General features: G+C 49.1%; 1 protein-coding gene across 1 annotated transcript; it reads left to right on the top strand.

The window, feature by feature from the left end:
* Nucleotides 1-154: 154 nt before the first annotated feature.
* Nucleotides 155-27,548, top strand: LOC144327356 (uncharacterized). Its single transcript, XM_077926685.1, is given in 9 exon segments — nt 155-1,077; nt 1,742-2,246; nt 2,442-2,523; nt 2,982-3,067; nt 5,979-6,105; nt 6,666-8,105; nt 15,439-15,446; nt 24,965-26,292; nt 26,294-27,548. Coding segments are annotated over 8 exon segments (3,885 nt in total). The 5' UTR covers nt 155-1,077; nt 1,742-1,820; the 3' UTR covers nt 26,682-27,548.
* Nucleotides 27,549-27,664: the final 116 nt, after the last annotated feature.

Here is a 27,664-nt window from a genome sequence, read left to right as displayed (position 1 = left end):
CCAAGGAGTGTGGTGGAGTCTCCTTCTTTGGAGGTCTTTAAGCAGAGGCTTGACAACCATATGTCAGGAGTGCTCTGATGGTGTTTCCTGCTTGGCAGGGGGTTGGACTCGATGGCCCTTGTGGTCTAGTCCAACTCTATGATTCTATAAGGACGAAAAGCTCCCTTCTCTGGAGGCAAAGAATGAAGCTGCGCCCAAAGCTTTTCACGGAAACGTCTGCCATTACTAGGGAAAGGAGCAGCAAGGCCAGGAAGCATATGGCCCCCTCTTTTGCCCCCCTCAACGTCTCCCTCAAGTGGAAGAACCGATTTGGAGAGAAGCTGTGCCTGTACTACTGTGTTTAGGCCTTTGACATCTTTGAGTTTAGTTTAAGAATAACTTAACTTCTACCTGAAAGAATGCCTCTCCTGACCCAACTTGCTTTCAGCCTCAGACTGCGAATCACTAGGTTTTCCCTCACACAAGACCCGCCCCCCCGACAGCCTGTGGCAAACAGTAGAAATTTGGTGGGGCAACGATAATGAGTGAGTCTGCGACATATGAGTTGGTGCTTAGCGGTGGGCTCTGCTCCAGAGGCTCCTCAGAGATTGGGGTCCAAGTGAACCCCTCATGTCAGCACCTTGAACGGAGCCCCATTGTTGTGGGGACTCAGTGAGGAGGGGTAGACGCATGGATGCGCCCGGAGATCCTTGGAGAAAAAGGTGGGATAGAAATGCCATTAATAAAGGGAGCCCAGCCAATCATCTGGGAGCTGCCAGATTGGTCTGGCATGACTTGTTTTTGAGAAACCCCTGCTGGGTCTTAGTAATCACAGCATCCTTTTCTCAGTCCTCACAGACTGACAGTTTAATTATCTGTTCTAGGACCTTCCCTGGTTGCCTGGTATCAATCTCAAGCTCACCGGCCAGTAGTATTTTTCCTGTTTTTGAAGATGGGGACAACATTTGCCTCAGAGCCTCTCCTGTTCTCCAAGAATCCTCAGAGCTCTAGATGAAGGCTCTGAGCTTACATCCACAAGCTCCTTCAGTACCTTGGATGCAGCTCATCTGGAGATCTGAATTCATTTGAAGAAGTCAGGTGTCCAGTTACTCCCTCTTTTCCGATCCTGGACTGCAGCTCCCTCCTTACATCATTTATTCTTTGATTACTAGGCTGGGCATCACTTTCCTTATGCAGCCACACTGTTTTCCTTAGATGCCTCTCACTTTTCTTTCCTGTTGGGACTGCCTGCATTTGGGCCTTCAATATTTCACCTTGAAGAAGCTCCCATTTATTTCAGTATTTCAGAACATAGGATCTCACCCAGTATCTCCTTAAGCCTTTTAAAATTGGCCGCCTTAAAGTGAATTCCTGACTACACTCAGCTTGCGTTTCCCTCTGTCTCAGGGGAGGACATGATCACTTCCTCCCAAGTTTCCCAGTACTTCCACTTGGTTGATCAGTTCCCATCTGTTGTTGAGGACTAGGTCCAAGACAGATGATCCCCTTCTTGTTTCTTCCACCTTCTGGGTCATGAAATTGTCAGTGAGGCAATTCTGCATGGTCGCTTTCCTTAGACCAGGGCTAGAGGCTTCCTTCTCTCTCTTCTTCCTTTTTTCCTGTTAATGAAAGTTCAGAGTCGGGGCTGTGGTGCAGTCCAGCCCTGGTCCCTAGCAAGACTCAGCCACACTTGCTCAGGAAACATTTCTCTTCTCCTGACCATGTATCAGTCTGATAACAGACCAATATGTTTGCTTTGTAGGCTTTGCTAGCACCTCTAAATTGGACCATCAGAACTTGGCAGAAAACGAAAGGATTCCTTCCGATCTCTTGGAGGCTTCATGAGAGCCCAGATGGATGAGCAAGACTCAGCTGGCCCTGAAGCAGGAGGAGGCCCTGCCCTCCAAACTGGGAGCAGTGGGAGATTATGGGGAAACTCAGAGCAGAAGATCCCAGGTGAGGAGGACACCCTCTGCTCAGAGGTGCAGAGCCAGCAGTTGACGCAGTCCGGCTCTCAGGAGGCCAAAGGACCCCGAGAGGCTTGCGGCCGAATCCACCACCTTGACTGTCGGTGGCTGAAGCCAGAAAGTCATACGAAAGCTCAGATGCTGGACCTGGTGATCTTGGAGCAGTTCCTGGCTGTCCTTCCTCTGGAGATGGAGAGCTGGGTGAGGGAATGTGGAGCAGAGACCAGTTCCCAGGCTGTAGCCCTGGCTGAAGGTTTCCTCCTGAGTCAGGTGGAGGAGAGAAAGCATGCAGAGCAGCAGGTGAGAGAGACTTTCCTCTGGAAACTCCCAAGGGGCTCCAAGCAAGACAGGGAGCCTTCCAAGATGCTCTCCTAACGGCTCGCCCTCTTTGGAGAAGCAAGGGATGAGATCTGCTCCCCTAAAGTGTTTGCTCTGATCTTTCCTTTTCTAATCCTTCTCCCCATTCTCTGTTTTAAATCCTTGTTACTCTTTCAGGGAAAGGATCTCCTTGCAGAAATGGGCCTGGATTCCTGTGAGGCAGAAAAGACTCCGTTGGACGCCAGAGGGAGGCCACTGGGTAAGGAGGAACTTGTCTTTCTTCTCATTCTGTGGATCTTGAAACTAATCTTTGGGTTCTGTTCATCTTTAGGGGGGGAGGCACTTGGGGCCAAGAGCCCAAAGGAGGGCAGATGTATTTTGAAGAACAAAAATTTGAAATGGGTTCAATGTCAAAATGCACTCAACAAGCAAGACCTTTTCTATGGCACATCTATGGCACTTATCTCTAAGTGCTGAACCTCTAGCTACAGGTAGGTAGCCGTTTGGGTCTGCCGTAGTTGAAACAAAATAAAAAAATTCATTCTAGTAGCACCTCATAGACTAATTAAGTTTGTTATTGGTATGAGCTATCATGTGCATGCACACTTCTTCAGTTACACTGAAACAGGCTTCTGAAAGAGACTTCTGTTTCAGTGTATCTGAAGAAGTGAGAGACGCAGGAGCTGATGGCTTCCCTTTGACTTTTGTCTCTCGCAGGTGACCGACGGATGCCCCCCAGACCTCCTCATCCATCTTTTCATGAGAACGGAGGAGAAGCAGCAGCAGCTGTGGAAACAGATCTGGTATGGGGAAAGAGCTTTGTGGGGAAAGAGTCAGAGGAGTGGGGCAGCCAGGGAGCCTCTGGGCCGGAAAGAATTTCTCCTCCTCTTGGCTTCTGTCAAAGCCTCTGTCCTGATCAAAGATGGACAATGCCATTCGAGAAGGTTTACGTGCTGACAGGAATGAACAGCCATCTCTCCTTAACTGGGCTTCGGAATGTCACTATTTTTATGATTTATCATTAGCTGCAGTTATATTTCTATATTGATCGTTAGATGCCAAAATCTAATCAGGCTTTTAAGCAGTTGAGAAGCCATAGCAAACAGTGGCCGGGATTCACCTCAGCAGCCCAATCAGCTGTACAAGGGGATTCCCCTCCTCCCTTTTTTATAAAATAATATTTATTACTTTTAAACCTTACAAAAAGGAGAAAAGAAAAGAAAAAAAGAAAAAGAAAAAGAAAGAAAAAACAATACAGTTCAATATATAAACAATACTCAACACAACATTAACACATTAAACAAAACGAAAGCAAAAACAATTCAAAAACACACTTCATACCATCTGAATACCCTCTCTTTCATTCCCTTGTTTCATCAACCTCCTCTCACCTCCCTTTTTGTATTCCATTTCTATTAATTATTTCAGCAAATCCTTTCCATCTTTCTCTATTTTCTGTCATATGGTTATCTTAACACATTTTAACCTTATTTTCCATTAATGCTATAGTACTTATTTATGCTTAATTCCTTATAACATTTCTACTAAAGCTGTATAATTCCATTCCAACATTTTTCTAACACTCATTAATTTTACATTATTTCCATATATAGACTTTAAACTTTTTCCAATATTCTTCCACCGTCTCTTCTCCCTGGTCTCGGATTCTGCCAGTCATTTCCATCAATTCCATATAGTCCATCAACCTGGTGATCTTCCGTCCAAGGCTCTTAACTCTTTTCCAAGTCCCTTCTGCAGGTCTTCTTCATATTTATACATGCACTTTACTTTGTCTTCTCCTGATCTTGTTCTTATTTTCCTTCCTTTGATGCTGAAGAATAGATCTCGGGGAAATTCCCACCTAGCAATGTTTTTATTCCTTCTCGACAAGTCAGCCAAATCTCCATAGTTAAAACTAAGATTCAAAAGATATTTCAGGACGTATTTCAAAGTTCCTCCAAATCTGGCGGTCTCCACAACTCCAGTCTCCTCCTGACCCAAGTCCAGGTCCCAAAGGTCAGTAAATCCCTGCATGAAGGTATCTATCCCACTTTCCTTCTCCAGTCCAAGCGGGGCTCCGATCCTCAAAATCTGACTTTCTCTAAATTCAATCATAAAAAGCATCAACTTATCAAATTGCATCTGTAAGGCTGGGGCTCTCTCCCTTTCCACTTGTGCTACTTTAGGTTCAACAACAACAACTTCTCCACAATTTGCCATGTCAAAGTAGATCCCTGTATCGATTCTTGAATAGTTTCTGTATTAATATTCACTTTTTGTCCCAAATTAGTCACTTTTTGTTCCAAGTTATCAATTTTTATAGTCATTGCATCCGTCTTCTTATGGAGCTGTTCCAGTGAATCATTTATCTTACATAATGCAACCACTAAGGCTTCTTCTGTCAACATTCTTAACGCTCCAAGGTCAATCCCAGATTCTCACAGTTTTTTATCTTGCAGCTGGAAATTCCCCCAGCTCAGCTCATGTAACAATTTCAAAGGCTTCCTCTAGGGGGAAACAGTTTCTATTTGTATCAATCCTTTTAAGCACAGTTCAAGCAATAAAGTTAGTTTCAATTTTCAGTTACTTTTACTCCTTTTTAAACGCAGAAGGAGACAATGGAAACAATGTATTTCTCTTATTTAACTAGCTGTCAACAAACGATCTATTCACAGTCAATGAGCATTTGCAAAACGTCAGTCTTACTAGCAGCCCGTTTCCAGGTTCAGAGCGGTGGTAATTTGACTTTCTTCACTCTCTCCTGCAGGCTTACAAGATCCAAAATTTCCCCCCTCTTCTCCTGCTTCCAAGGGGGGTTTGATAATTTTAGCCGATGGAAGTTTAATCCTTTACGGAAGGTTTTCCAAGACTTTAGCTTGCAGCCTCTTTGCTTCAGTCTATTTACAAAAGGGGAAGGCGGACTTCCTGTTTGAAACCTCCCCGTTTCGGTGCCAAATTAAGACGTTTAAAAATCCAAATTTCCGTTCTACTCACGGGTAGTTGTTTTAAGATCAAATTGTCCACAGGAAAAAGTCAGCGCTCTCTGGCAACAGCAATGCGGCTTCACTCCGTGAAAGAAGCAGTCAATTCGAAGCGCCGCACCGCTCACCCCACGTTGCTCCGGATCCCTGAAACCAGGTTTCCCCGCGAGTAGGGGAGGCGCAAAAGGTGCCAGCCGAATCCCACGTTCACAGGCTTCTCCCACCTGTGATTTTTTGTGGGTCCCCGCCTTCGCCGTGGCGGCCAGACCCTAATTTCTACGAAGCAAATTCCTCCCGATCCGAGGAATTCAGCCATTACCGGAGGCGCTAACCCGGGAGTGGGGATTCCCCTCCTCCCTGTCTCTGTGCCCCCATGACCCCCTTGAAGTTGGCTGTAGGGCAGAGGGAGGGTCCCATCGCCCCCCAAGCATTGCACAGCGGGAGTAGGGAAGGGATCATTCTGTCTGGCAGACAGGAATACTTCCACAGACAGAATGATTTGAAGAACAGCATGCGGAGTTCCACCCATTCACACAAAGATTAATACCCATCATTAGAATGCACAGTAAAATAAATCCACTGAAATGCTAAAATAGGCATCCAGACCTAAAACGTGCAGCAAAATAATCCCATGAAAAGAACACAACAATGAATGGGCAGAAAACAACTGAGCAATGTATAGTGGATAATCTTTATGCTGTCTCAGAAGAGGACCTTTTTCCTTTTCCTTCAGGGTCCTCTGGGCTTTGAAGATGTCGCTGTGTATTTCACAGAGGAGGAGTGGGCGTTGCTGGATCCTGACCAGAGAGCTCTGCATAAGGAAGTCATGGAGGAGAATCGTAGGATTGTGGACTCTCTCAGTAAGGATTCCTGCTGGACTTTAATATATGTTTTGAAATACACCCACCCACCCCTGTGAGAATCCTGCAATATTTTGATGGCGCTTGACAGCATCTGGGATTCTCCTTCCCCACAGCTCACCTTGAATCTACTGTTCTGTCTGCAAATATTCTTGCCCCACATATGCCTTTTTAAACCATGACCAGGCTGGTCTGAGCTGTCCAGATCTTCTTGAATGTAACCTTCCATGATGTGGTCAGAATTAGCAGCTTCTGTGAGGTTTTCTGTTTTTGCTTCGGTCGCTTTCTGGTTGACCAAAGAGACAACTGACCTTGCAGATGGGGCAGATTCCACGATTAGGTCAAACAAAATCCACCCTGGAAGATCCCAGGCTGTTTGAATCTCAGGTTCCCATCAATCTGTGTGTCAAGGAGAGTCAACAAAGCCAGTGAACCCTGTAGTAAGACCTCAGATCTAACTCCCTTCCGTTCTTCATCGATCACAAACATTCATTAGCAGTCTTCCATAATTTGGGGCTCTTTCTTCCTAAGGCTCTAATGTGTTTCTCTCTTTGATGCAGGTGGAGATAGATTGGAAATTATGAACAAGGGGAACCATGACAACATTCACACAGTGGGGAAGTTGTATAAATATTTGGAGTGTGGAGAGAGTTATAGTCTGAGCTCCCATTCTACTTCCCATAAAATATATCCTATTGGGAAAAATCGTTATCGGTACTTGGAAGATGGTAAGACATTTCGTCAGAAGACATTTCTCACCTTCCCTAAAAGAACTCACAGCAGGGAGAAACCCCATCAGTGCTTGGAATGTGGGAAGAGCTTCAGTCACAGGGCTGTGCTCAAGGCCCATCAAAAAATTCATACAGGGGAGAAACCCTATAAATGCTTGGAATGTGGAAAGAGCTTCAGGCAGAAAGCTAAGCTCACAGATCATCAAAGAATTCATACAGGGGAGAAACCATATCAGTGCTTGGAATGTGGGAAGAGCTTCAGTCGGAAGGACCATCTCACATCCCATCAAAGTATTCATACAGGGGAGAAACCATATCAATGCTTGGAATGTGGAAAGAATTTTAGTCGGAAGGATACCCTTACTTCACATGAAAGAATTCACAGAGTGGAGAAACCATATAAATGCTTGGAATGTGGAAGGAGCTTCATTAAGGGCTGCCAGCTCACTTCCCATCAAACAATTCACACTGGGGAGAAACCCCATCAATGCTTAGAATGTGGGAAGAGCTTCACTCGCAAGCATAGTCTCACTTTCCATCAAAGAATTCATACAGGGGAGAAACCCCATCAGTGCTTAGAATGTGGGAAGAGCTTTAGTCGCAAAAATAGTCTCACTTCCCATCAAAGAATTCATACAGGGGAGAAACCATATCAGTGCTTGGAATGTGGAAAGAGCTTCAGTAGGAAGAGACGTCTCACTTGCCATCAAAGAAGTCATACAAGGTATGAACCCTATAAATGCTTGGAGTGTGGAAAGAGCTTCAATCGGAGGCCCTTTCTCATTTCCCATCAAAGAATTCATACAGAGGAGAAACCATATCAGTGCTTGGAATGTGGAAAGAGCTTCAGGAAAAGGGTCCATCTCACTTCCCATCAGAGAATTCATACAGGGGAGAAACCATATCAGTGTCTGGAATGTGGGAAGAGCTTCACTCGCAAGAATAGTCTCCTTTCCCATCAGAGAATTCATACAGGGGAGAAAGCATATCAGTGCACAGAATGTGGGAAGAGCTTTACTCGCAAGAATAGTCTCACTTCCCATCGAAGAATTCATACAGGGGAGAAACTATATCAATGCTTGGAATGTGGAAAGAGCTTCAGTCATAGGCAGGGTCTCACTTCCCATCAAATAATTCATACAGGGGAGAAACTCTATCAATGCTTGGAATGTGGAAAGAGCTTCAGTCACAGGCAGGGTCTCACTTCCCATCAAAAAATTCATACAGGGGAGAAGCCATATCAGTGCTTGGAATGTGGAAAGAACTTCAGTCGGAAGGGACATCTTACTTCCCATCAAACAATTCACCATGAGGAGAGCCCATATAAATACTTGGAATGTGGAATGAGCTTCAAATGGAAGAAAAGTCTCACTTTCCATCAAGGAACTCACAGCAGGGAGAATCATGGTATTTGAAGATGGGTCTCCTATGTCTTCTCAATCTCCTCTTTTCCAGTCTAAGCCTATCCAGCTCCTTCTCTCGTTCCTTAAAAGGCTAGGTTTCCAAATGCTTGATTATATTGGTCACCGTTCTCTGCACAGATTCCAACTTCTCAATAGCCTCCTTTGATTGTGACATCCAGAATTGAGCACAGGACTCCAGGTGTGGTCTGACCAAGGCAGAAAGGAATATAGTATTACTTCCCATGACCTGGACATTAGACGCCTGTTGATATAGCCTAAAACAGCATTAGCTTATTTTGCTACTGACTCACCTTGTTGACTCGTTAAGCTTTTGGTGTCCTAAGACCTTTTCACATATGCTGCTGGCAAGCGTAGTGTTTCCCATAGAATCATAGAATTGTAGAGGTCTAATGGTCTTAGAGACATCACCTTGCCAACAAAGGTCCGTATAGTAAAAGCTTTGGTTTTCCCAGTAGTGATGTATGGAAGTGAAAGCTGGACCATAAAGAAGGCTGATCGCCGAAGAATTGATGCTTTTGAATTATGGTGCTGGAGGAGACTCTTGAGAGTCCCATGGACTGCAAGAAGATCCAACCTCTCCATTCTGAAGGAAATCAACCCTGAGTGCTCACTGGAAGGACAGATCGTGAAGCTGAGGCTCCCAGACTTTGGCCACCTCATGAGAAGAGAAGACTCCCTGGAAAAGCCCCTGATGTTGGGAAAGATGGAGGGCACAAGGAGAAGGGGACGACGGAGGACGAGATGGTGGGACAGTGTTCTCGAAGCTACCAGCATGAGTTTGACCAAACTGCGGGAGGTGGTGGAAGATAGGAGTGCCTGGTGTGCTCTGGTCCAGGGGGTCATGAAGAGTCGGACAACACTAAACGACTAAACAACAACAACAATGGTCTTACTGGACCACAAGCTGAACATGAGTCAACCGTCTGATGGCATCCAGTATGGAATGTGTGCCTCCGTTTTTCAGCATTTTTAGTAGTCTATAGCTGTCTCTGCTCTTTTTGCCTTCCCTGGGAGGAAGGTGGAGTGGATGTCTGAAACTCAATGTCAAACTGAAACTCAATCCAGATAAGACTGAGGCAGTTAGTGGGTGGTGCCCTAGACCAGATGGCTGGGAGATCACCTGCTCTTAAAAATTGTTTAAAAAATTAAAATACACGATAACTTTAACCTTTCCAAAACATAAAAAATACCAAGGTTCAGACCTTCAGACCTCCCCGCCATGGGTTCCAGTTCTAAAGATTCTACCTTTTCCTTTTTTCCTGCATCTTTTACCATTTCCCATCTACAGTGGTACCTCGGGTTACATATGCTTCAGGTTACATACACTTCAGGTTACAGACTCCGTTAACCCAGAAATCGTATCTCGGGTTAAGAACTTTGCTTCAGGATGAGAACAGAAATCGTGCTCCGGCGGCGAGGTGGCAGCAGGAGGCCCCATTAGCTAAAGGTTTAGCTTCAGGTTAGCTTCAGGTTAAGAACGGACCTCCGGAACGAATTAAGTACTTAACCCGAGGTACCACTGTATTATGTAATCATAGTAACCAAAGTTCAGTTCACATTGCAAGTGTCCTTGTACCCCTGCCCGTGATTTTAACTGTCTACAGTGGTCTTTCAAGTATACAATAAAATTATTCCAGTCTTTTAAAAATACTTGTTCTTTCTGGTTTCTGATCTTTCCCCTTAGTCTCGCCATTTCTGCGCATTCCATTAGTTTGGTCTGCCGCTCTTCTTTAGTCTTCTTTCCATCTCTGGGCCAAAAACATTCTCACTGCCGTCATTGCATACATAAACAGTCCCTTGTTTTCTATTAAATAATTTTTATTGGTTTACAACAAAAACAAAAACACATAATAATTTCACATCCAATTTTTCACAAATTATTTATTTTCTGGACTTCCTTCAGCTTTTCCGTAAATCATCCATAGTCATTATTTAAATTACGCATTCCTTAGGTTTGTATTGTCATTGTTTAAACCTTTCTTCTTCTATTCCCTTTAAACAATACTTCTCGAATTTCACAGTGCTTCTTTAAATCCCTCTAGCGTTATCTGTCCCTCACTTATACTTTCCAGATATTCCACAAATTTTCCCCAGTCCTCGATGAACTTTTGGTCTCTTAAATATCTAATCTTCCCAGTCAATTTATCCAACTCAGCATAGTCTAACAGCTTCATTCTCCATTCTTCCATCGTCGGTATTTCCTGTTGTTTCCATTTCTGGGCCAGTAACACTCTTGCAGCTGTCACTGCATATTGGAAAAAATTACAGTCCTTTCTCTTTATCTCATTTCCTAATATTCCTAACAGAAAAGCCTCTGGTTTCTTTATAAATGTATATTTTAATATCTTCTTTAATTCATTATATATCCTTTCCCAGAAGCCTTTCACTTTCTTACATTCCCACCACATATGGTAAAAAGAACCTTCTTTATCTTTACATTTCCAACACTTATTACATGTCTTATACATTTTCGCTAATTTTACCGGTGTTATGTACCATCTGTAAAACATTTTCATAACATTTTCTTTTAACGCCATACATGCTGTAAATTTTAAATTTTCTTTCCATAATCTTTCCCAATCCGCAAATTGTATGTTGTAACCAAAATCTCTGGCCCAATGTATCATTACCGACTTAACTTCTTCATCCTTCAAATTCCATTCTAGCAACAACTTATACATTTTGGATAAAATGTTGAAGTTGTTATTTATTATTTCTATCTGAAATTTTGAATCCTTGTCTGCATAACCATGTTATTTGATATCTTTCCGAAACATTTCATTTATTTGAAAATAATGCAACCAGTCATATACATGTTCTTTAACCTGTTCATATGGTTTCATTTTCCATTTTCCTCCTCCTTTAAATAACAATTGGCCATATGTAATCCAATTACCTCTCATATTAACAGTCCCTTATTTTCTTTGGTATTTCATCACATATTATACCTAACAGAAAAGCCTCTTAAACACTTTCTTCAACTCAGTACATATCATTTCCCAGAACGCTTTTACCACTCCACAGGACCACCACATATGATAAAAGGTACCTTCTTTCCTTTTACATTTCCAGCACAAATTTGAGCTGGTTCTATACATTTTTGCAATTTTATTCAGTTTTAGATACCAACAATACATCATTTTCATATAGGTTTCTTTCAATGGAACAGCAAGCCGTAAACTTCAAATCCTCTTTCCATAATGTCAGGGGCTCAGGAGCAGAGGCGCAGGGGAGAGAGGAAATGGAGAGTGAAGGGGAAGAATCTGAGGGCAGTGACCCGAGAGATTCCATGAGCCTCTCCAGTGAATCAGAAGATTCCCAGAAGGGGGTGCCGATGGCCAGGGCAAGGGGGGTCCCAGGGGGGACACACCAGAAGCAGGGGGCCAGCGGAGACTCCCAAAGCAGTAGCTGGAAATCAGGGCCAGCTTCCCCACCAGAGCGTAGTGAGAGGGAAGAGCCCCATAGGTCAGAGTCAGCGTCTCCTCCGGCAAGCAGGGAGGCGGAGTCTAGCCCAGCTGGCATCCCCGAAGAGGGAAGCAGCGACAGGAGCAGTATAACGGTCAGAAGGAAGGTGGCAGGCTGGGCGCGCGCGCGCCAAGTTCAAATGTACAGGCGCGCGGGACAGCAGAAAGCACGGATTGGGAACCAGGTCCTAAAGCTCGCCGGAGGGAGGGGGAAGACTCAGGGGATTCAGCCTCAGAAGAGTCTAGGAAGGGCAAGACCTCGGCGGACAAGCGGACCCAGAGGAAGAGGGAGCAGAGGAAGAGGTGGAGCAAAGCTAGGGTCTTAAACTGGTGTCTGGGGGGAGGAGACTCAGACGGAGCTTCGACAGTCTAGGGTTTCAGATGTAGGGCTGCGCGCCACGGCTGTCAAACCAATAATGAACTTCAATAAAGACTTCTGTATATAAAGAGGAACTGGCGTTGGTCCTCTGTGAGCTGGGACCAGGGGCAGCCCTGACAGTAAGCTCCGTCCCCTCAATTTAACCCTCGCAGCGCGAGTTGGCGCAGCGAGGGGCAATACTTGGTGTTTTGCGAGCTCACGAAGAGAGGGAAAAATGACTACAGAGGCGAAGGTGAAAGAGCTGGAACAAGCAGTTCAGACACTTTACGCGCAAGTGGAAGTTTCCAGGAAGAGAGAGGAAGAAGCAGCAGCGCTCTGCGAGGATCTGCGGACCAGGTGGGAAAAATTGGGCAAGGAAGGGCTGCCAGGACCCAAACCGGAGGGAGTTGGCCTCGGGAAGAGGGGGGGGGCAGCATCGTAGCCCATTTTGACGGGAACCTGCAGCAGTATCCCAACCTCAGAGCAGACATAGTTTTCGCGCTAAAATTGCTTCGGAAGGACTTTAGAGATGAGGAGGAGAAAGTGGGCTTCATAATAACTCATCTGCATGGGGAAGCTAAATCGTGGCTGCGCACTTTATGGCGCGAAAATGACCCCGCCCTCAATGATTCAGACGCATTTCTCAAAGCTATGGACGCTTGTTTTAAATCGACGGTAGATGTGGATGTCGCCAGGAGGGAAATGCATGGGCTGAAGCAGGGCAAAGGCACTGTAAGACAATATCACTCCCACTTTTTTGGATTGGTAAATGTGCTCGGGTGGGAGAAGAATTCCGCTGCCGTGAGAGATCTGTTCTGGGAAGGACTCAATGGGGCTGTGAAAGACGAGCTGGCAAGGGGGGAGAGACCCACCACCACCACGGAGGTCATACAAAGAGCCCTAGTGGTGGGAGTGCGCCTGGAAGAACGCCCTTGGAACAGGAATGAGGGAGGTTTAGGGCGCACGCAAGCCAGGACAACTCCTTTCCTACCCAGAGAGACAGGACGCGCGGAAACCACGCCTCCATTGGGGAGGGGAGAAGAACCAATGGAGATAGGCGGTGCTAGGGCTCAGACAGCAACCAGAGCCCAAACACCAGGAGCAGTCAAGGCGAAGAATCCTAGAGGGAACAGGAAGTGCTACATCTGCGACAGTGCACAGCACATGGCCAAAGAGTGTCCCCAGAGGATCCAGAAGCACACTGCAGCCTCAGCAACAGTAAAGGGAGCAGATCGACAGGGGGAACAGCTACAGGGAAACGACGAAGCCTGGTTGGAGGGAGAGGCGCTGGGGCCCAGCCAGGCAAGTCAGTGAAGCAGTCCCCAGAGATTTTACAGCCCACAGATCCCCTCCCACCCAAACCAGTGGTGCAACTCACCGCATCGCTCCAACTGCCAAATGGACTCACCCTGGAAGTTCCTATTACCATTGACTCTGGCAGTAATGCAGATTTTATAGGAGTGGACTTTATCAGGCAACATCGCATAGCGCTCCTGCCAGCCACAATGCCCCTGACCGTAGTCACGGTCGATGGCAGGGAGCTGCTGGGAGGACAGGTGGCACAACAAACACCCCCTATGGTGATGCAACTTGGAAATCACCGCGAAGTCATAAGCTTCAACGTCACCCACCTGTCGGACACACCCATAGTGTTGGGCATGAGTTGGCTGGATAGGCACAGCCCGGCATTGGCTTGGTACCAGCGTCAATTGACCTTCGGCTCCTCCTACTGCGCGGAACATTGCATCCAGCCCAGCCAGGAAGGGGAGGGGCAGGAGGATGAACCACAGCTACACCTAGGCATGGTGCAAGCAGTACCGAACAAGTACAAGGCGTTTTTGGAGGTCTTCTGCGAGAAGGAAGCGGACAAGCTGCCGCCCCACAGGCCCTAAGACTGCAAGATTGACCTCCTGCCGGGGGCGACGCTGCCTACTGGGAAACTGTATTCCATGTCTGAAGACGAACTACAAGAACTCAGGGAGTTCATAGATCACAACCTGAAGCGGGGATTTATCCAAGAATCCAAAGCAGTGGGGGGCAGTCCCGTGTTTTTCGTCAAGAAAAAGGACCCGCCCCCAAAAAGGCTGATAGTTGATTACAGGCTCATAAATTCCAAGACAAAGCCTACAGCTTTCCCCATGCCCAAGATAGACGACCTGCTCGCTACGGTGAGGAAGGGACGGATCTTCACCAAGTTGGATTTACGAGGAGCGTACAACCTTATACGTATGAGGGAAGGCGATGAGTGGAAGATGGCCATGTTTACACCTTTGGGCACCTATGAATATCGAGTTATGCCATTTGGTCTCCAAAACGGCTCTCACTGCTTCCAAGCTTTTATGCATCACGTGTTAGCGGGACTCCTCTACAAGAAGTGCGTCTGCTTCCTGGACGACATCCTGATCTTCTCGGAATCGGAGGAAGCTCACAAGGGCGACGTCAAGGAGGTCCTGCAGAGACTACGGGAGCACAGACTTTACGCCAAGCTGGAGAAGTGCCAGTTTGACATGACCGCGGTGGATTTCCTGGGCTACAAGCTATCCGACAAGGGACTCGCCATGGACAGCGCCAAGGTCCGTTCGGTGTTGGACTGGAAGAGCCCGCGCAATAGGAAGGAGGCCCAGAAGTTCATCGGCTTCGCCAACTTCTATCGCAAGTTCATCAAAGGGTTCGCGATGGAAACGGCGTCCATCACGGACACCCTCAGCTCCAAGAAGAAGAAGTTCACCTGGACGGACCAGGCGGAGCAGTCCTTTCGGAAACTCAAGCAGCTCTTCGCGTCCGAAGAACAGTTGCTGCACGTAAACCTCAGCAAGCCAATGCGGGTTGAAACGGACGCCTCGGACAGAGCGGTGGGGGCGGTCCTGTTGCAGCAAGACCCGCAGGGGGATTGGAGGCCGTGCGCATTCTACTCCAGGAAACTCAGCAAGTCGGAACAGAACTACACCATCTGGGACAGGGAGTTGCTGGCCATTCATGCAGCCTTCAAAGCGTGGCGGCACTTCCTCATCGGAGCCAGACACACAGTGCAGGTCCGCACGGACCATAAGAACCTGGAGTACTGGCGCACGGCGCGGTTCCTGAACCAGAGACACATCCGCTGGGCGGAGTTCTTTGCGGATTTCGATTTCCGGATAGAATACATCCTGGGAGACAGCAACGTCATGGCGGATGCACTATCCAGGAAGCCGCAGTATCTCGAGGAAGCGGCACCGGTGGCGGCCAAGCACATTTTCGCACCGAAAGCGTGGGCGTGTGCTTCAGCCACAGTGGACCTGGACGCGGTGCGTCGCGCGCTGCAGACGGACGCGTTCGCACGATCCAAGATGGAGGAGGTGCAAAGAGGCACAGCGAAGGACGGAGAGTTCCAGATACGTGACGGACTACTCCTCCGCCGAGGGGCGCTCTACGTGCCGGGGGACGACCTCCACGCGAAAGTCCTGCAGCAGTTACACGACGCGCCCAGTGCTGGGCACTTCGGCAAGGACAAGACAGCGGAATTAGTAGCCAGAGACTTTTGGTGGCCCAAGATGAGGGGTGAAGTTGAGGATTACGTCGCTCGGTGTGACACATGCCAAAGGGCCAAACCAGTACACAGGGCGCCGGCGGGACTGCTGGAACCGCTTCAGACGCCGTTTGAACCGTGGGAGAGAGTAGCCCTGGACTTTGTCACAGATCTGCCAGCTCGCGAGGCAAAACAGCGGTGCTCGTGGTCGTAGACGTGTTCACCAAGATGGCGCATTTCATTCCTTGCGCGAAGGTGGCCACTGCGGAACAAACCGCCAAGCTGTTCATAGACCACGTGTTCAGAGTTCACGGCTTGCCGAGATCCATCCTATCCGACCGGGGGCGCCAGTTCGTCTCGAGCTTCTGGCAGAAGCTGCTGGGCATCCTGAACGTCAAGATCAACTTAGCGTCGGCACGACACCCGCAGACCAACGGACAAGCGGAGAGGGTCAACGCCATCATGCAGCAGTACCTGCGATGCTACGCGAACCAACAACCCTCGACCTGGGTGGACTACCTACCGCTGGCCGAGTTTGCCTACAACAACACGAAGCACGCGTCTACAGGGGTGACGCCGTTCTTCGCCAACAATGGGCGGCATCCCAGAACCTTCCCGGGGTTAGAGACGAAGGGGGAGGGGGAGCCACAGGGGGCAGAGCACTTGGCAGCAGAATTGCAGGAGGTCCATGAGCAACTCCGAAGGAACTTAGAACTAGCAAAACAAGCCTACAAAGTGCAGGCAGACAAGCACAGGAGGGTAGGGGAGGACATCCAGGTGGGGGACTGGGTATGGTTAGCAGCCCAGGCAGTGCCAGCCAGAACGTTAGCTAAGAAGAAGCTTAGACACAAGCAGCTAGGGCCTTACCAAGTCAAGGCGCAGATCAACCCAGTAGCTTTCCGGTTGACGCTCCCGGAGGGTTCCAGAATGCACCCGGTCTTTCATAGGTCGGTGCTCACACCCTACAAGGAGCCCCACAGGTTTCAGACCCCAAGGGCCGCACCAGACCCACTCAGCAAATCACCAACAGGGGAGGGGTCACCGAGGGCGGCACCACTCAACGAGGTCACGGAGATTTTGGACTCGAGATGGGGGGAAGAGGGAGTTGAATATCTCCTCGCCGAGGAAGGTACCCCGGCCAGTGCCAACAGGTGGGTACCAGACTATGCCTTGGAGGAGCGATACCTCAAAGACGAGTTCCATGCACTCTTCCCTCACAGGCCTATGCCGGCTGATTTTTTCGACGACTGGCTTTTCACACCCACACTCTCCGCCAGCACGTTCCAGGGGTTCTCATCAGCGGAGGAACTGGCGCCAGACACAAGCTCCCCAGAGGGATCGCTCTCGGGGTTTGGCACGGACCGCTCTTATTGGTGGGACAATCAACCGGAAGTTGGGTGGAGCAGGGGACTCTTACACGCAACCTCGCCCAAGGTGCCAGGGGGAGAGACGGACATGGACGGGTTGGGGGAGGATCCTGCATTCGAGCACAGCTACAGAGAGATGGAAGCAGAGGAGATCGACGTCGACGAGCCTATCACGGACTGGCCGGATCTAGCTGGCGAGCTGCACACCAGGGGGGAAGAACTGTACCCCGCAATCACCCCCACAGCACGGGAGCACCCGGAACCTGCACCCGAAGAGAGGGAGGGGGAAGGGGGGGCTTCGAGGGGGGGATGGATGTCAGGGGCTCTGGAGCAGAGGCGCAGGGGAGAGAGGAAATGGAGAGCGAAGGGGAAGAATCTGAGGGCAGCGGAGGGCAGAATGACAGTGACCTGAGAGATTCCATGAGCCTCTCCAGTGAATCAGAAGATTCCCAGAAGGGGGCGCCGATGGCCAGGGCAAGGGGGGTCCCAGGGGGGACACACCAGAAGCAGGGGGCCAGCGGAGACTCCCAAAGCAGTAGCTGGAAATCAGGGCCAGCTTCCCCACCAGGGCGTAGTGAGAGGGAAGAGCCCCATAGGTCAGAGTCAGCGTCTCCTCCGGCAAGCAGGGAGGCGGAGTCTAGCCCAGCTAGCATTCCCGAAGAGGGGAGCAGCGACAGGAGCAGTATAACGGTCAGAAGGAAGGTGGCAGGCTGGGCGCGCGCGCCAAGTTCAAATGTACAGGCGTGCGGGACAGCAGAAAGCACGGATTGGGAACCAGGTCCTAAAGCTCGCCGGAGGGAGGGGGAAGACTCAGGGGATTCAGCCTCAGAAGAGTCTAGGAAGGGCAAGACCTCGGCGGACAAGCGGACCCAGAGGAAGAGGGAGCAGAGGAAGAGGTGGAGCAAAGCTAGGGTCTTAAACTGGTGTCTGGGGGGAGGAGACTCAGACGGAGCTTCGACGGTCTAGGGTTTCAGACGTAGGGCTGCGCGCCACGGCTGTCAAACCAATAATGAACTTCAATAAAGACTTCTGTATATAAAGAGGAACTGGCGTTGGTCCTTTGTGAGCTGGGACCAGGGGCAGCTCTGACACATAACTTTTCCCATGATAAAAATTGTATATTATAACCAAAGTCTCTTGCCCATCACTGATCTAACTTCATCATTTTTAGTATACCATTCTAGGGAGATGGCCTGCTCTTGATGGGGTTACACTTCCTCTGAAGGAGCAGCTTCATAGCTTGGGGGTCTTCCTGGATCCTTTCCTGTCGCTCAAGAGTCAGGTGGCCTCCGTGGCCCAGAGTGTCTTCCATCAGCTTCGGCTGGAGGCCCAACTACACCCCAGTCTGGACAGGGATCACCTACCTACTAATGTCTATGCTCTGGCAACCTCAAGGTTAGATTACTGCAATGCGTTACACGTTGGGCTGCCTCTGAAGACGGTCCGGAAATTTCAGCTGGTGCAGAATTCAGCGGCCAGGTTGCTCACCGGAGCAAGACGGTTTGAACATATTGCACCAATCCTGGTCCGACTGCACTGGCTGCCCATTCAGTGTGCTGGTTTTGACCTATTAAGCTTTAAACAGCTCAGGACCGCAATTCCTCAAGGACCGCCTCTCTCCATATGAACCTACCCGGACCCTGAGATCATCTTCTGAGGCCCTTCTTCATGTCCCTCCTCCCTGAGAGGTCCAGAGAGTGGCAGCACAGGAACGGGGCCTTCTCTGCAGTGGCTCCCCATGTGAAGAATGCTCTCCCCAGGGAAGTTCCCCCAAGCACCTTTGTTACACATCCTATGCCCTTTTAAAATGTGTTTGGCGGGAAGTTTTATTGCGTGGTTGGTTTTATTTTGTGAATTGCCCTGAAAGCCTGAGGGCATAGGGCGGTATATAAATTTAATAAAGAAGTAGAATGTCTCCTCCCAGGATTCTTTCCCCCTCTGGATAAACAGCTCCTGCTGAAGTTGGAGAGGGGCAGCGAGAGCGGCAGTAGCAGACCCAGCACCCCCTCTTGCGCCCCAGAGGCGCTTGCTCTAAAGGGGAAGGGGAGGCCAAGGCAGCCCCCCTTTTCCTGCTCACACCAACATGTGGACCTTCCCTTCCTCTTTTGGTGAGGCAAGGACCGCTGGACGGTCAGGTCCCGTCAAAGGCGACTGGGGCGCAGAGCCCATCTCGCTTCAGGCTGAGGGAGCCGGCAGATTGGTCCGCAGACAGCCTTCCGGGTGATTTAGGCAGCAGGACTAAACCGCTACTGGTCAGAGCGCACAGAAACACCACAGTGGTACCTATTTCTCTACTTGCGCTGGTGTGCTTTTGAACTGCTAGGTTGGCAGGAGCTGGGACAGAGAAAGGGGAGCTCAGTCATGGGGACTGGAAGCGCAGACCTTCCGCTGGGCAGCCCAAGTCTCAGTGGCTTATAGACCACAAAACCCCCTGCGCCCCACGGCCTCCCCTTTTTTGGGGGGAAGTTCCCTTATTCCAGCGCCATTTCCCGCTGGTATCCCAGATTGTTAGATATCCCATCGACTGTCCCTGGGACAGGGGAGGCTGCTGATCCCTTGTTTTCAAATCTGAAAGTTGACAGCTATGGCAGGATCCTGGGCCGGATGGGTCCCCTTTGGTGTGATGCAGCTGCCCCAGGGCTCTTCCTGCATGGAGCCTCCAGGGCCAGAGCCAATCTATCTTAGAGCGACAGAGCACAAGGTGGGGAGAAGGTGCTCTCCTCCTGCTTGGGGCGCCTGGGTGCCACTGTGGGCACAGGATCCTGGGCCGGATGGGTCCCCTTTGGCTCCATGCAGCTGCCTTGGGGCTCTTCCTGCATGGAGCCTCCAGGGCCAGAGCCAGTCTACCTTAGCGGGCCAAAGGCGCTCTCCTCCTGCTTGGGGCGCCTGGGTGCCACTCTGGGCGCAGGATCCTGGGCCGGATGGGTCCCCTTTGGCGTGATGCACCTGTCTTGGGGCTCTTCATAGTTTCTGAGGAGTCCTGCATGGAGCCTCCATGGACAGAGCCAGTCTACCTTAGAGCGGCAAAAGGCGCTCTCCTCCTGCTTGGGTTGCCTGTGTGCCACTCTGGGCGCAGGATCCTGGGCCGGATGGGTCCCCCTTGGCACAATGCAGCTGCCTTGGGGCTCTTCCTGCATGGAGCCTCCAGGGCCAGAGCCAGTCTATCTTAGAGCGACAGAGCACAAGGTGGGGAGAAGGTCCTCTCCTCCTGCTTGGGGCGCCTGGGTGCCACTGTGGGCGCAGGATCCATAGCTGTCAACCTTCCCCTTTTTTGCCGGAAATTCCCTTATTCCAGCGCCACTTCCCGCTGCTATCCCGGATTCTTAGACATCCCCTAGACTGTCCCTGCGGATCCCTTGACAGCTCTGGCCCTGCCTGACTTGAGCCCTGGCCCCAGAGGCCAGAAAGTGCATCCCCTCCCGGCCCCCCCTTCGCCCTTTCTTCTGCCCTGCCCATCCGGGGGGGGGGCAGGGGCTCCTCTTTCCCCTCTCGGCTCCCTGCCTTTTCCTCCCCCCAAACGAGGGACCAGCTGGGCGCGCCAGGCTAGGCAAGGGTTAAGAGCAGCTGAGCCCCATTCCTAGAGAGGATGGGAAATGACGGCTAGGGAGGCGGGTCTTCCGGAGCCCCTCCCTGGCCCCTCTTGCCTCCTCCGGTGAGTCTCCTCTCCCCCCTGGGGTCCTATTGGGGGGGCTCCTGCAGGGAGGGCTTTGCAAAGGGGGGGCGAGGGGGTTTCCCCAGCTGGTGTTGGACTACAACTCCCATCATCCCTGAGCTCTGGCCTGGCTAGCGGGGGGTGATGGGAGTTGTAGTCCAGCCACATCTGGGGCCCCAGCTGGAGAAAGGCTGGTCCAGATGCTGCGGGACTGAGGACCCCGCGGGGCCCTTCCAGCTCCGCCATGAAACTGCAGCCCAGACCGAAATCGCTCAGATCTGCATCCCCCAGACTGAAGAGGAAGCCTCTCACTTTTCTTTCCTGTTGGGACTGCCTGCATTTGGGCCTTCAATATTTCACCTTGAAGAAGCTCCCATTTCTTTCAGTATTTCAGAACATCGGATCTCACCCAGTATCTCCTTAAGCCTTTTAAAATTGCCCGCCTTAAAGTGAATTCCTGACTACACTCAGCTTTCGTTTCCCTCTGTCTCAGGGGAGGACATGAACACTTCCTCCCAAGTTTCCCAGTACTTCCACTTGGTTGATCAGTTCCCATCTGTTGTTGAGGACTAGGTCCAAGACAGATGATCCCCTTCTTGTTTCTTCCACCTTCTGGGTCATGAAATTGTCAGTAAGGCAATTCTGCATGGTCACTTTCCTTAGACCAGGGCTAGAGGCTTCCTTCTCTCTCTTCTTCCTTTTTTCCTGTTAATGAAAGTTCAGTCAGGGATATAGTGCAGTCCAGCCCTGGTTCCTAGCAAGACTCAGCCACGCTTGCTCAGGAAACATTTCTCTTCTCCTGACCATGTATCAGTCTGATAACAGACCAATATGTTTGCTTTGTAGGCTTTGCTAGCACCTCTAAATTGGACCATCAGAACTTGGCAGAAAACGAAAGGATTCCTTCCGATCTCTTGGAAGCTTCCTGAGAGCACCAATGGATGAGCAAGACTCAGCTGGCCCTGAAGCAGGAGGAGGCCCTGCCCTCCAAACTGGGAGCAGTGGGGGATTATGGGAAAACTCAGAGCAGAAGATCCCAGGTGAGGAGGACACCCTCTGCTCAGAGGTGCAGAGCCAGCAGTTGACGCAGTCCGGCTCTCAGGAGGCCAAAGGACCCCGAGAGGCTTGCGGCCGACTCCACCACCTCGACTGTCGGTGGCTGAAGCCAGAAAGTCATACGAAAGCTCAGATGCTGGACCTGGTGATCTTGGAGCAGTTCCTGGCTGTCCTTCCGCTGGAGATGGAGAGCTGGGTGAAGGAATGTGGGGCAGAGACCAGTTCCCAGGCTGTAGCCCTGGCTGAAGGTTTCCTCCTGAGTCAGGCGGAGGAGAGGAAGCAGGCAGAGCAGCAGGTGAGAGAGACTTTCCTCTGGAAACTCCCAAGGGGCTCCAAGCAAGACAGGGAGCCTTCCAAGATGCTCTCCTAACGGCTCGCCCTCTTTGGAGAAGCAAGGGATGAGATCTGCTCCCCTAAAGTGTTTGCTCCGATCATTCCTTTTCTAATCCTTCTCCCCATTCTCTGTTTTAAATCCTTGTTACTCTTTCAGGGAAAGGATCTCCTTGCAGAAATGGGCCTGGATTCCTGTGAGGCAGAAAAGACTCCGTTGGATGCCAGAGGGAGGCCACTGGGTAAGGAGGAACTCGTCTTTCTTCTCATTCTGTGGATCTTGAAACTAATCTTTGGGTTCTGTTCATCTTTAGGGGGGGAGGCACTTGGGGCCAAGAGCCCAAAGGGGGGCAGATGTATTTTGAAGAACAAAAATTTGAAATGGGTACAATGTCAAAATGCACTCAACAAGCAAGACCTTTTCTATGGCACATCTATGGCACTTATCTCTAAGTGCTGAACCTCTAGTTACAGGTAGGTAGCCGTGTTGGTCTGCCGTAGGCCAAACAATATTAAAAAATTCCTTCCTGTAGCACCTTAGAGACCAGTTTTTTATTGGTATGAGCTTTCGTGTGCATGCACACTTCTTTAGATACACTGAACCAGACTTCTGAAAGAGACTTCTGTTTCAGTGTATCTGAAGAAGTGTACATGCACACGAAAGCTCATACCAATAAGAAACTTAGTTGGTCTCTAAGGTGCTACTGGAAGGAATTTTTTTATGCTGAACTTCTGAGAGACGCAGGACCTGATGGCTTCCCTTTGACTTTTGTCTCTCGCAGGTGACCGAAGGATGCCCCCCAGACCTCCTCATCCATCTTTTCATGAGAACGGAGGAGAAGCAGCAGCAGCTGTGGAAACAGATCTGGTATGGGGAAAGAGCTTTGTGGGGAAAGAGTCAGAGGAGTGGGGCAGGCAGGGAGCCTCTGGGCCGGAAAGAATTTCTCCTCCTCTTGGCTTCTGTCAAAGCCTCGGTCCTGAACAAAGATGGACAATGCCATTCGAGAAGGTTTACGTGCTGACAGGAATGAACAGCCACCTCAACTATCCTTCTGAATTACTCTGTATTTATCAGTACCTGCACTTATATTTCTATATTGATCAAAAAAGACTTCTAAGCAGTGGTCAGGATTAAGTAGCCCCATCAGCTGCTGGGGACCCCCCCCCCTGTGCCCCCATGAGCCCCTTGAAGTTGGCTGTAGGGCACAGGGAGGGTCCCATCGCCCCCCAAGCATCGCACAGCGGGAGTAGAGAAGGGAGCATTCTGTCTGCCAAACAGGAATGCGTCTGTAGACAGAATAATTTGAAGAACACCATGTGGAGTTCCACCCATGCACACAAAGATTTATACCCATTGTCAGATGCTGCTGGTGGTTGCTCGTGAGTAACCAGTCAGGACTCCGACCTGTCTTTTACAGGTTTTATTGTACAAACTATTTACAGTGCAGATCTACAAAGTTCACGTCCGTCTCAGTCACTTGCAGAATCCAGGAGTGGCCCCTTCCGGCTTCTCCCCCAACATAAGAACTTCGACACCCCAAGCCTCCTCCTCCCCTCCTTATGTTTCACCCCCCGCGCAAGCTGGGCGACGGAAGTGGTGTGCATCCCTCCTGGCCAGCCTGGCGAGGTGAGGCGCTGCTCCTCAGGAGTTTCGGAGGCTCTGTAGCCCAATGGCCCCCCTGCCTCCCTCCCCTGTTCCGATGGCAGTCATCATTAAAATGCACAATAAAAGAAGACAATGAAAATGTTCAAGTAAGTGTCTATAATTAGAATGTGCAACAAAGTAATCCCATTGAAACAACACAACAATGAACGGACAGAAAACAATCAAGCAATGTGTAGTAGATAATCTTTATGCTGTTTAAGTGGAGGACCTTTTCCTTTTTCTTTTAGGGTCCTCTGTGTTTTAAAGATGTAGCTGTGTATTTCACAGAGGAGGAGTGGGCGTTGCTGGATCCTGACCAGAGAGCTCTGCATAAGGAAGTCATGGAGGAGAATCGTAGGATTGTGGACTCTCTCAGTAAGGATTCCTGCTGGATCATAATCTTTTCTTCCTCCACATTTGCCTTTTAAAACCATGATCAGGCTGCTCTCAGCTGCCCTTGAGAGCCAGTGTGTTGTAGTGGTTAAGAGCGGTAGTCTCGTAATCTGGGGAACCGAGTTCGCGTCTCTGCTCCTCCACCTGCAGCTGCTGGGTGACCTTGGGCCAGTCACACTTCTCTGAAGTCTCTCAGCCCCACTCACCTCACAGAGTGTTTGTTGTGGGGGAGGAAGGGAAAGGAGAATGTGAGCCGCTTTGAGACTCCTTAAAGGGAGTGGAAGGCGGGATATCAAATCCAAACTCTTCTTTGTTTCCTGCTTGGCAGGGGGTTGGACTCGATGGCCCTTGTGGTCTATTCCAACTCTATGATTATATGATTCTTCTTCTTTTTAAATGTAGACTTCATCATGGGGACAGAAGATGAACCTGCTTCTATCTGGTTTATTAGTTTTTCTTCTGCAACTTATTGGTTTACCAAAGAGAAGACTGAACTTGCAAATGGTGCAGATTACATTGAGCCAAACAAAATCCATCCTGGAAAGTGCCAGGCTTTTTGAATCTCAGGTTTCCATCAATATGTCTCTCTCTTAATGCCAGTCAACAAAGGCATTCATTAACCCTGTAGTAAAACCGCAAATCTAACTCCCTTCTGTTATTTGTCTATCACAAGTGTTTATTAGCATTGTTTAATAAGTTGGGGCTCCATTTCTTCCTGAGACTCTAATCTTCCCTCATTTTTGCAGGTGGTGATGGATTGGAAGTTATGAACAAGGGAGACCACGACAAATTACACACAGTGGGGAAGTTGTATGAATATTTGAAGTTTGGAGAGAGCATCAATTGCAGCTCCTATTCCACTTCCTATGAAATAAATCCCATTGGAAAGAATCAGTATCAGTGCTTGGAATGTCAAAAGACTTTTAGTCGGAAGGGTAACCTCACTTCCCATCAAAGAAAGCACAGCGGGGGGAAACCCCATCAATGCTTGGAATGTGGAAAAAGCTTCAGTCAGAGGGCTACACTCACTACACATCAAAGAATTCATACAGGCGAGAAACCATATGAGTGCTTGGAATGTGGGAAGAGCTTCAGACAAAGGACCCATCTCACTCGCCATCAAATAATTCATACAGGGGAGAAACCATATCAGTGCCTCGAATGTCGAAAGAGCTTCTGTCGGAGGTCCGATCTCATTTCCCATCAGAAAATTCATACAGCGGCGAAACCATATCAGTGCTTGGAATGTGGAAAAAGCTTCTCTCAGAGGGCTAAGCTCACTTACCATCACAGAATTCATACAGGGGAGAAACCATATCAGTGCTTGGAATGCGGAAAGAGCTTCTGTCAGAGGTCCTATCTCATTTCCCATCAGAAAATTCACACAGGGGAGAAACCATATGAGTGCTTGGAATGTGGAAAGAGCTACAATCACATCTCCAAACTTACTTGCCATCAAAGAAGTCACAGCGGGGAGAAACCGTATCAGTGTTTGGAATGTGGAAAGAGTTTTACCCATAAGGAAAGTCTCACTTCCCATCAAAGAATTCATACAGGGGAGAAACCATATCAGTGCTTGGAATGCGGAAAGAGCTTCCATAGGAGCTTCAATCTCACTTCCCATCGAAGAACACATAGCGGGGAGAAACCCCATCAGTGCTTGGAATGTGGAAAGAGCTTCAGTGTGAGGGCTCACCTCATGGCCCATCAAGTAATTCATACAGGAGAGAAACCATATCAGTGCATGGAATGCGGAAAGAGCTATGCCTGGATGTTAAATCTCACTTACCATCAAAGAATTCATATAGGGGGGAAACCATATCAGTGCTTGGAATGTAGGAAAAGCTTCAGTGAGAGGGCTAAGCTGGTAGCCCATCAAAATATTCATACAGGAGAGAAACCATATCAGTGCTTGGAATGTGGGAAGAGCTTCAGTAGGAGAACTAATCTCACTTCCCATCAAAGAATTCATACAGGGGAGAAACCCTATAAGTGCTTGGAATGTGGAAAGAGCTTCCGGCAGAAAGCTCAGCTCATACCCCATCAAAGAATTCATACAGGGGAGAAACCATATCAGTGCATGGAATGTGGAAAGAACTTCAGACAGAGGGCCCAACTCACTTCCCATCTAAGTATTCATGAGGGGAAGAATCCACATCAATGCTTGGAATGTGGAAAGAGCTTCAATAGGAGGTCTCATCTCACCTACCATCAAAGAACTCACTGCGGGGAGAAACCATATCAGGGCTTGGAATGTGGAGAGATTCATCTGGAAGGTAAGTCTCCCTTCCCATCAGACAATTCATACACGAGAGAAACCATATCAATGCTTGGAATGTGGAAAGAGATTCAGTAGGAAAGGAAGTCTCCCTTCCCATCAAAGAATTCATACAGGGGAGAAACCATATCAGTGCTTGGAATGTGGAAATAGCTTCTTTCAGAGGTCAAACCTCAAGGCCCATCAGAGAATTCATGCAGGGGAGAACCCATACAAATGTGTGGAATGTGGGAAGTGCTTTAGTAGGAAGGAACATCTCACTTCCCATCAAACAATTCACCGTGAGGAGAGACCATATCAGTGCTTAGAATGTGGAAAGAGCTTCAAATGGAAGAAACTTCTCACTTTCCATCAAAGAACTCACATCTCTTAATCTCCTCTTTTCTAGGCTAAACATGCCCAACTCCCTCAAACTGTTTTGTGTCCAGTATTTTCCTTTCTCTTCCCCGGCTCCGACCTTCAACAGGAAGGACTGGTGGTGAAGAGAGCACCTGTGGCCCACATCTCTTCAGCTTCCTCCCAGAGTCTCACAGTCCCTTGATATACATTGTCCGTGTTAGTATTATTTGTACCCACATGAATCAGAAGGAAGGAGTAGGGGTCAGTTGGCTTTAAAAGACATGGCAACTTCTCTGTCACATTGCGAACCTTTGCATACCGTCTGGGACATCCTCTTTTCTCCACACACTACTTCTTCTGCCCCTCAGTAGGGAGTCACCTATCACCACCACGTCTCCTCCTCTGGGGAGTGGCAGGAATTGTTTGATATGCTGTACCTTCCAAAACCTCCTTGGAGTATTCTATGGTCTACAAGTGTTGTTCTTGAGTTCTTGTCTGTTGGAGTTGCCTAGTTCATTTCCTTGGAAGATAGCAAGTGGGTTATCAGCATACTCATCCATGATCAGTAGCCGTGGATCTGAAGGAGTTAGGTCAAGAATGAAAAAGGACTCCTCTAATAATACGAATGCTAATAATACTAATAATGACAATTTATTCTTTTTACCCTGCCCATCTGGCTGGGTTTCCCCAGCCACTCTGGGCAGCTTCCAACAAGAGTAAAAATACATTATAACATCAATCATTAAAAACTTCCCTAAACAGGGAAGTCCATCTCCTCTTGTCTCTTCCACCTCTGGGTGTGTGTGTGTGTGTGTGTGTGTCAGAAATCATTCTGTGCTCTGTACCTTTCACAGCCACCTTGGTGTATTCTGAGGTCGGCAACTGCTGTCCTAGCTCCTCTGGCCCAGAACTGGTGTCCAAGGTGAGAGCATGGAAGCCATTCTGCAGCTCCAGTGACAAAGCGTGGTTCGTGACTGTCCTACTTCTGTGTTTCACATTCCTCCAGGGGTTGGTCTT

Source organism: Podarcis muralis, chromosome 3, assembly GCF_964188315.1.
Source record: "Podarcis muralis chromosome 3, rPodMur119.hap1.1, whole genome shotgun sequence".
Classification (NCBI taxonomy): Eukaryota; Metazoa; Chordata; class Lepidosauria; order Squamata; family Lacertidae; genus Podarcis; species Podarcis muralis.
The sequence above is the reverse complement of the archived record's forward strand: the minus strand, read 5'-3'. Positions and strand labels throughout refer to the sequence as shown.